Source organism: Hylobates moloch, unplaced genomic scaffold (assembly GCF_009828535.3).
Source record: "Hylobates moloch isolate HMO894 unplaced genomic scaffold, HMol_V3 SCAFFOLD_19, whole genome shotgun sequence".
Lineage (NCBI taxonomy): Eukaryota > Metazoa > Chordata > Mammalia > Primates > Hylobatidae > Hylobates > Hylobates moloch.
In genome coordinates this window covers 11726770-11736256 of record NW_026652294.1, presented here as the reverse complement: position 1 = coordinate 11736256, position 9487 = coordinate 11726770, and the positions used below count along the sequence as shown (strand labels likewise).

Sequence of the window (9487 nt, the reverse complement as noted above, 5' to 3'; positions counted from 1 at the left end):
CCAATCACATCTAATTCCATTTCTGCCCCCAATTCTCTCTGCCCACCCATAGTCTATCCTTCAAGAACAGGCAGAAGCATTTTCTCACCCCCACCCCACGTCTCCTTCCACTTTCCCACTGAAGGGGCCAGAGTACCGGCTGCCCTGAAATCAGAGCAGCAGTTAAAAATGGAGCCTAGAGGCGAGAGGTAGTTGTAATGACTACTGATGCGCAACTCTTCAGAGAAGGAGGAACAGCTGCCAGGTCAGATCCCTGACTGCTTTGCCCTCTTTTAGCCTGGGAGATTTTAGGAGCAGAATCACTGAGGAAATGCGTTCGGTGCTTGGACACCATGGTGAGGCTCCTTGCCAAGGTCTAGAGTTGGAAGGCTATCTGTAGCTTTCCTTTGCCAAAGGTCAGTTTCCCAGCAGGCCCTCAAACACTTCTGTGTGAGAGGGAAAAGGGATGAAGAGGGGATAAACCACAGGGCAAAGAATTAGGAAGTGTTAGCAAATGCTACCATGTGGACACTCAACTTTATTTGCTTTATTTATATATTTAACAATTCTAAAGTATTTACTTCTTGCTTTGACAAAAAATGAAAAATATAGGAGCACTGACTGACTCCTCTTTAAGAGAAAAGGGTTATATGTACAGCTATGGAGAGTTACGGTTCCTCCTTTAACAAAGGAAAATATTAATAAAAAAGTGCTTCATCGATCAAAAAAGAGCTAAGAGCTGCAAGCATTTATTCACACTGTACATCAGACCCAAGAAACCCGTATCATAACCTCTTGGCACCTGTCACTAGGAAATGCACAATCTTCAATTAAAACAACTTTTCCCCTACCTGCACGACTAGATGACACAGAATGTGGAAAAGAACTACACCCTGTTTCACCACATTCAAACTCCACGTGTTGCCACTGGAAGTCAGAGACGTGCTCAGATGCTCTGGGCTTTGCCTGGACTGAGAGCACCAGGGAAGCCTTCTGGGCCACGCCTTAACCACACCCAGGCACGCACAGAAGCCACCTTCCTGAGACACAGCTTGCCCTTGGTCAGGGAACTACTACCAAGGGGAAGAGGAATACAGGGCAGGGCCAGAGCTTAAGCGTTCCCTGACCTTACCCCTAGTCCTCACCATGATCCACCCTGTCACCAGTTAGCAGCTTTCAGCAGAGCCAAGCATGGCCTCCCCAAGAGGGAGGGCAGGCACAAAACATGGATGCCAAGATTACAAAGCACAAACCTAACTCTTCTCCAACCTTCCCCACACCTACCTCCACAGATACTCTTGATTTAAGGCTGTTTTTGGACCATATCAAAGCTCACTGAGGAAAGGTGCCCTGAATCTCCTCAAGGCCATGTCACTTCTCTAAGGAATCCTACAAAGTCACCAAGTGGCCCTTCACTGCTGGCCAGCAGCCAGACAAGTGCCCACTCTGCCAGCCAGGAGCGGGGAAGGGGGACTGCTCAGCTCTTCTTCCTGTCCCAAGAAGAGGAGGAGAAGAAAGGCTGATTGTATGGGACCTGCTCCCTTTTCCAGGGGCTTGTAACTCTAAAGGCTGATTCTACCCCTTAAAGGGAAGATCCATGATTGGTTTGGTTTGGGAAAGGGGGATTTCTGGAACCCTGAGTCTGGATTTCCCTGTGCTGGCTGAGGAAGAGATTGTTTAGGGGACCAGGCCCCAGAATGGGGAGCCAGGTACGTCTGGGCTCAGGGAAGGCTTTGGCCTTGAGTGCATAACCATTTTGGCCAGTCTGTACTCATGCCTGAGGGTGGGAAGTGCTACAGAGCCTGGCCCAGGAAAGCAGCCCCCTGAAAGCAAAGGGAGCCCAAGACAATCTGGGTCAAGTTAAAAATGGAATCCCACGGGGGACAACATGACGGCTACCCATTCCCAACCCCTCACCTGCCTCAAAGGAACATCCACTTTCCTTTCCCAAAGAGGGGCCTAAGGGGATGCCATTTACCGTGTGCCTCTCCCTCCAAACATCAGCCTAATTTATCCATCTGTGAGGGGACTGGCTCAGCTCCTCGCAGGAGGGAGATGATGCCCAGGGCAGTGCTCCTGGGGAATATGCTTCCAGCCTCCCCAGCAGCAAAGGGTTCCCAACCAGCTCTGATGTGGCGGTGGTATGAGGAACGGTTGCATGTTAGCACTGGCTTTCTTCCCTGCTCACGGTCTCAGATCTCCATACTCCTGACTCTGACCACCATCCTCCCACCCGGAAGAAACAAGCCATCCCTCGGTGTCACCTGACAGCAGGCAGCTCGGCAGTTACAGCGGGCCTGGCAACCCCTGGTCTTCCATCAAAAAAAAAAAAAAAAAATTAAGACAACCAAGGGAGAGTTTCCTTTTTTGAAGGCAGAGGAGGAGGATGGAAAAGGTAGGCAGGGAGTAGGGGGACAGGAAAGAAAAATCCATCTACAATCCAGTGGTGCATCCCAAATTTCTGTCACTCTGTACAGGTGGTTCCATGCTCCCATTCCAAAGTGCACGGGCCTCTCGGTCTGCCCAGGCTGAGTGGGCCTGTCATAGGAACAGCAGCTTGGCCACTGCCCACCCAGGTCACTGAGCTTCAGTTGGAAGTGGCAGCAATGGGCTTATCCAGTTCAAGGTCAATGCTGGAGCTCGTGGGATGTAGGCTGCTATAGCAAGACTTGCATACTCGACTGGGTTCAAAGAGCTGCTGGCTAGGAACTGGAACCTTCTGGTTACAACAACTGGAGCAGAATACGTTCCCACAATTCCTTGAGATGAGAAGAAACAGAATAATGTTAGTTTTGGCCAGCAGGTATGTGGAGGGAAACCAACTTCAAAAGACAAACTTTGCTGTGTGTAATTGCATGTGCTGGAGCTCCTTGAGATCAAATCCTTTCATCTCTCTAGCCCAGGAACAAGCTGGGTAGGGAGGGTGTCCCTACCTAGCAGAGTCACATGTCATTTTCACTTTGGGGCCAAGGATTCTTGGCTGCCTCACCACTGACTCAAGGGTACCAGGTATACAGAAGAATGCTGCTCAAGAGAGATCTGTAAGAATACATGGTCCTAACAATGGGTTAGTCCTGATCCAGGAAAACCCAGTGGCCACACCCACCTAGGCAATGCCCTGTGTAGCTTGTGATCACAGAGGCCAGGCTCCTCAAACGAGAGAAACAACTACCCAGCCTCACTGGGGAGTAAGGAGCCTTGCCCAACGGCCACTTCTCCAGAGGATCAAAGGCAGCAACATGGTAGATAGACTGCTGCCATTTTGGACTGCTCTGCTGGCAGCATGCAAAGCCAGGGACAAGCAGCCTGTGATGCATGCTCAGAGGGTGAAAGAGGAGAGGTGGGAGGACAAGAACACAGATGAACACACGTGCACACACACCCCCTTATTAGATAGGTGTCAGTCAATTATGGCTTACTCCCCAACCCATGCATCTCCAGGGAAAACCAGAGTTCTACTAAAAGGCCAGAATGCACTCAGGCCCCAGGCTTCCCTTTCTTCCTCCCCTGAAAGCTGGGTTCTGAGGCATCTGTGCAACACAGGTCTGCACCCCCAGATGGATGCCCATCAGAGCCAACAGGAAAGGGAATTGGCAAAGAATGAGTTTCTGCCCACCTTACAACTCTACTTTTGCTGGGCCCTGAGGTACAAATCAATCCCAGTGAGCCTAAGAACAAGAAACTCCAAGGAGCCTGACACAGCCCACCAAAGACTGGGGGAAGGCAGCTTCTTGGCCTTCTAACTTTTCATTTATGCTGTTCGGAATGCAAACCCACTGCTGGATTAAGGATCACTTAGGCACAGGAGGAGAGAAGACTAAGACCAGGTGGGAACAAAAGAATACCACAAAAGGAAAAGGTGGACATGGGGTAATGGAAAGACAGAAAAGAAAAACACAAAATTCATCTTCCAGAATGCTGTGCTTCATAACTAGTTCTAAAAAGCATGAGTCAGCAAAAACCTGTAGTTACACAGAAAAACTTCTGAACATCTACACTTCTTTAACATTCCTGCTGGAGTTCAGCTCAAAAGCTGGACATGAATTTGATGCTTTTCTTTCTTTTCTTTTCTGAGATGGAGTTTTGCTCTTATTGCCCAGGCTGGAGTGCAATGGTGCGATCTTGGCTCACTGCAACCTCCGCCTCCCAGGTTCAAGAGATTCTCCTGCCTCAGCCTCCCAAGGAGCTGGGATTACAGGCGTGCACCACCACGCCCAGCTAATTTTGTATTTTTAGTAAAGATGGAGTTTCACAATGTTGGTCGGGCTGGTCTTGAACTCCTGACCTCAGGTGATCCGCCTTCCTTGGCCTCCCAAAGTGCTAGGATTATAGGCGTGAGCCACTGCACCTGGCTGATGCTTTTCTATCTGACTTCTTTCAGAGGATCCTGAAAGACACTAAGTGGAATCTTTCCTTAAAGTCTCCCATGCTAAAACAATTCTCTGGAAAGATCACCTCTGTTCAGTCCTGGTCTCTTTAAAAAAAAAAAAAAAAAAAAGGGAAAAAAGAAGCAGTGATGCTGTTTGACCTGGAAATTACTAGCATTATTCTGGCATCTCAATGAATCACTGACCCAAAATAAATAGCTCTGAAAACCCAACTGGCTCCCCTACAAGACCAGAAGACAAGAAGCACTACTTCTTGTCACAAGCAAGACGGCCTGGCTGACCTCTGTGATCAGGAGGGGAGCACATGGCTGCAGCCTGACGCACCCTCGATGGCCTCTCCTCAGCTGCTTTGAATCCCCTCAAGCCCACCTATCTGCCTGTGCACCCAAGGCCCCAGGCTTCACCCTAGTGAGTGCAGAGAGGGGGATATGATAAGAGTTAGTGTGGAGAAGTTATTGTAGATGTGCAGACATCACAGGCAGGTTGTTGCAAATGCTCACCACGTTTGATCAACACGGTCAGTGTCCCTGCAAGGAGGGGAGAAAGAGCTCAGAAGAAAAGCCAACCAAAGATATCTGGGCTTGGGGTGCAGGGTGGGGTGATACATGTCCTAGAAGCATCATTACTAGGCAAAGAGACTGTTCCATTTTCAATCCAGGTTCACTCGTGTGGGTGAGCTATGGCACGATTCAGATAAACTTCCTCGTCTAAGAACACTGAACATCCACCAGACAGTCAACACCCTAGCTGGGGCAAAGCCTCCCTAGTAACTCACTACCCCAACCCAGAAGGAAAAAGAAGTCAGGAACCTTAATGATTGGAAGACTGTCCTCAGCTGTCTCTACTACTCCCCAAGCTACAGCTGCTCACCAATGGCACAAGGGAAAACAAGTGTGGGGTCAGCGAGCAGGAAAGGAATAGGAAAATAGTTCCCTCCCCATCGCAGGAAAACTGGTTTTGCTTATAGTAGCCATGTTGAATGGGAAGAAATGTTATGCTGAGAATAAGAAATGGTGGTTTCAGTGGTAGCTGTTGTTTCACCAATCTGGGAAACAACAAAATGCTACCATTTGCACATTTTAGAATTTAATAGCGATTACTCTGAATTTGAACAAAGATGCCAAATGCAGTTTTGCAAACACCAATTTCAGAGGCACAGGAAGATGAGACCATGGCTCTGCCTCAGACAGAACACTGAGATGCCCACAACCCTCTACTCTGCAGGCTCTGTGGGCCAACCCTCAGCCTCCACACGCAGCCCACCCTACCACAGCCCCTCAATGGTACCTGCAGTGGTGCTTCCTGCTGGCAAGCCAGAAGGCACTGTCGCACGCATAGCAGTGGGCAGCCAGGTGGTCAGGAAGCCAACGGGTCATCTACAAAACAGATGGGGCACGGTTACTGACAGGAGATGGGCCATCCAGCTGGAGCCAGCTGGAGCCAGCAGAGCCATGCTAGGGGCAGCAAGAGTCACAAGGACCACATCGGCTCTGGTGGCACCAGACCAGCAAATGTGATGTCAATAGTACAAGAAAGGCGTCCAAATCGTTTCCCTAGAGGGGACTCCAATCTCCCCTGAGATAAAGTAGCAGGCAGCAGCAACTGGGTCACTGTGAGAGCTGGCAAGCCTCCAGTTCATAGAGGCAATGAAGAGGGAGGGCCAGCTTGCTGAGTCTCCCTGGCTCAGAAATCCTAGGCTTCATGTGGGTTCCCAGGAACTAAGGTGCCAGAGGCTCAGGGCTAGCTGTGCTGGGAGGTGCTTCCTTGGCCAGGGGTATGGGGTGGGAACGGGGGTGGAGAAGAACCACAAAACAGTTAAATGGATGGCACTCAGAGCAGGGGCTGAACCTGTACCTCTGTATCCTGTTTATCCACCTGCTCCCAGCTGGCTTCAGAGAAAATCTCTGTGCTGCAGCGAGACAAACAGTTCTGATCCAGATTGCTTTCCGAGTCGGGGATTGAAGTCTGTTGGCAAACAAACACAGCTGAACAGAATGAACCTGGTCTCCTCCCAAAAGAAGAAAAGGCCTGGTGACGAAGGGAGCACTGAGGACTCTGGGTGGAGGCCGAGTGCTAGGACTGCCGAATCTGCAGATGCATCAGCCATCAAGAACTGGGGTGAAGAAGTGCAGTGCGGGCCTGGGCTCAGCTGGGAGAGGGATACACAGGTTGTGTGCAGTGACTCTGGAGTAGAAAAACAGGCCTCAGGGTTCCAGAAAGTGAGAGGGAAGTGACCAAAATGGAATGAGAATTCTATATGTCAGCTGCTCCAGTGGGCCTGTCAATCCAACCCTGCCTGCCACTTAGTTAAAGCTGAGTGCTTTCGGGATGCCCTCCTTTTCTTAGAAGGACTCTCTGGGAACATGAGAAACTATCATTAGCATGAAGGAAAAGCCAAGTCACTCTGAACTGAAAGTCACTGGATGTGCCCGCCTTTAATGTACGCTGACCACTTGAGAGCGAGGGCTCACACTTGTACTTGAGCTGCCTGAGTCAAGTCCACCCAGAGAGGAAAGCACCTCCTTGAGAACCTCCCCTGTGGAACCCCCATTTCCAGCCACCAACCCCCATCAGAGCTAACTCCTCAACAGTGCTAGAAACCAGTCCCTTCTCTCCATTTCTACTGGCAGCATCTGCCACAGGGTGGGTATAAATATTTGTTTAAAAAGAACTGAACCTTCACAGCCATAGCCCACGTCTGGAAGGACTAATACTTTGTAGTTACTAAGGCAGAACAGGCACTAAAATCTGACAGGAATAACTTGGCATTGCCCTACAGATGTCATTCTGCCCATGGGTTCAAGCCCTTCTGAAGACTTATGATCCTGTGTCTGAGAGATCTGATCAACCATGTAGTGCATGCTAAGTCTCTTCCTCTCCAACGGCGTCCAACAGGACATCTGCGGAAAGTAAGCAAAGCAGAAAACAGGCAGGCTGCCATCGCTGTGGCAGAGGCTCATCTCCAGCCTCTCTTAACAGGGCTACTCTGGACCTTTCCAATCCTTTCACAACCTGTACCAATCACCATGCACTGGGCACAAAGGGCACCCAGCCTCAGCGTGCCGTCTCCTTAGGCAGCTATGGAGGAATACCACAGCCTACTCACCACCTCATCCCCAAAGTCTCCATTAAAGTGTAAGGAGCTGGTCAGGTACTGGCTCTCCAGGCGACTCTTCAGCTCCTGGACTTGTTTCTTCAAAGTTTCTACTTCCTGCTGGTGGCCTGACTCAATCTGACGCAGGCGCTGTTGGATCATGTCTGTGTACACTGACATGCCATCATCGTCCAGGTGGCTGCGGGAAGGCTGGTCGGGGCTGCTGGTTGCAGATGGCCTCCCTGAGTGGCTATGCAGCCACTTGTGGTGCAAGTTCCTTGAGTGTAAGTGGGCAGAGCTGCAGCTCATAGCAGACAGCTGACGGCTCAGTGAGTCCTTGCTCCTACCAGCCTCCCCATTGGCGCAATGCCCATTGGGTGTGGGGTACATCTGGAGGGTGCTAAGACCTGGGGGCTGCTCTGAGGCCCTGTTTTCAGTCTCTGGGGCACCATTGCACACAAGCCCCTCTTTACATTCGGCTAAAGGCAAGGCACAAGGGGAACGTGTCAGGCTGAGAGTGCTGCCAGGGGAAGTCCTATGCACCACAGACCCCACTTGGGGCCTCTTGACCAGGCTTGTCTCTGAAGGGCTGGGTTCCATGGTCTGGGGAAGCCTGTCCTTGCCACTATTTACAAGGCAAGGTCTATGATGACCTTGGGGCCCACTTCCTGACTTCACCTTATCTTCCGCTAACATGTCTGCAGAACTGTCCATGTTTGGTCCTCTGGTCTCAAAAGGGACTTGGGAAGGTAGCAGAGAACATGACTGTGAGGTACCATAGCCAACTTTTGTATCTACTGGGATCGGAAGAACTGCTTCCTCTCTACCCTCTGCAATCTCTTCTATTCGAAACTGCTCCACAGGGACCTCTAGGGAATCCTCTCCCCTGGGGGAGACCTGGAGAGAACTGAGGAGAACACTGAGCCTACCCTGCTGTTCAGAAATACCCTGTGAGAACAGAGGCCAGCTCATATCCAGATGGCTCCTCAGAGCAGCATCACACAGTTCTGGGTCTTGGTGAAGTCCAATGGCTGAGGCCTCAGGTGTCTTCCTCCTGCTCTCCTTTTCTAAGAGAGGATCCTCTTTACCCTCTTGTATCTCAATGCCTGCCCTGTGGGCAGGTTCCTCTACTCCACTCTCCTCTTTGGTGGCCTCCTGCAAGATGTTCTCCATCTGCCCCTCAGCTACTCCAGCTGCAACAGAAAGCTCGGCACCCCCCGGCACTCTGGTGGGCTTCCCTAGGCTGTCAGCAGAAAGGGGATCCTCTCCAGGGCCAGCCAGGCTGCTCAGCTCTAGTGAGCGCCGGTGCTCCTGCCACTTCTCGTTCAGGCTGGGGTCGCTGCAGCGCCGGCTGGCCAGAGGCACTGTGTTGTCACAGGCTGTGGTCAGATTGTCGTATGATCTAGTCTTTGGTAGCCTAAAGGAAAGGAATTTGGGGGAAATGAAAATCTTGGAAACTGTTTGGAGGGAAGTAGGAAACAATAGGTTTTAACAAGCAGTTGTTTCATAACTGGGTCCATTATGGCTACTCATGGAGCTGTAGCATCTCTGGAGCGAGGCCCAGACTGCTGGAGCAGCAAAGCTCCGGAACAAGTCCTCCTAGTGTGCAGATTTCCTTTCAAACTCCCCCAACCCCATGCCCCATACATACAAATGAGCCAACAGCAAATGCTATTTTCTTTCTTTCTTTCTTTTTTTTTTGAGACGGAATCTCACTCTGTCGCCTAGGCTGGAGTGCAGTGGCGCGATCTCAGCTCACTGCAACCTCCGCCTCCCAGGTTCAAGCGATCCTGCCTCAGCCTCCTGAGTAGCTGGGATTATAGGTGTGTGCCACCACACCCGGCTAGTTTTTTTGTATTTTTAGTAGAGATGGGTGTTTCACCATTTTGGTCAGGCTGGTCTTGAACTCCTGACCTCAGGTGATCCACCCACCTTGGCCTCCCAAAGTGCTGGGATTACAGGCGTCAGCCACCGTGCCCGGCCTGCAAATGCTATTTCCAAAAGACGTTCTTCATGATGCTGCTGT

At 50.8% G+C, this 9487-nt stretch overlaps 1 protein-coding gene across 10 annotated transcripts in view; it reads right to left on the bottom strand.

The window, feature by feature from the left end:
- Positions 1 to 499: 499 nt before the first annotated feature.
- Positions 500 to 9487, bottom strand: part of MTMR3 (myotubularin related protein 3) — a 153884-nt gene continuing 144896 nt past the window's right edge. For 4 of the 10 annotated variants that reach the window (XM_058432014.1, XM_058432019.1, XM_032139778.2 and 1 more), the window contains 5 exons: positions 7474 to 8878; positions 6222 to 6332; positions 5655 to 5743; positions 4868 to 4894; positions 500 to 2738 (listed from right to left, as the gene is read on the bottom strand). In XM_058432014.1, coding sequence (XP_058287997.1) covers positions 2567 to 2738; positions 4868 to 4894; positions 5655 to 5743; positions 6222 to 6332; positions 7474 to 8878 — 1804 coding nt within the window. In that variant the 3' untranslated portion in view covers positions 500 to 2566. The remainder of the gene's footprint in view (positions 2739 to 4867; positions 4895 to 5654; positions 5744 to 6221; positions 6333 to 7473; positions 8879 to 9487) is intronic. The other 6 variants (XM_058432016.1, XM_032139781.2, XM_058432017.1 and 3 more) reach the window with 3 other exon arrangements.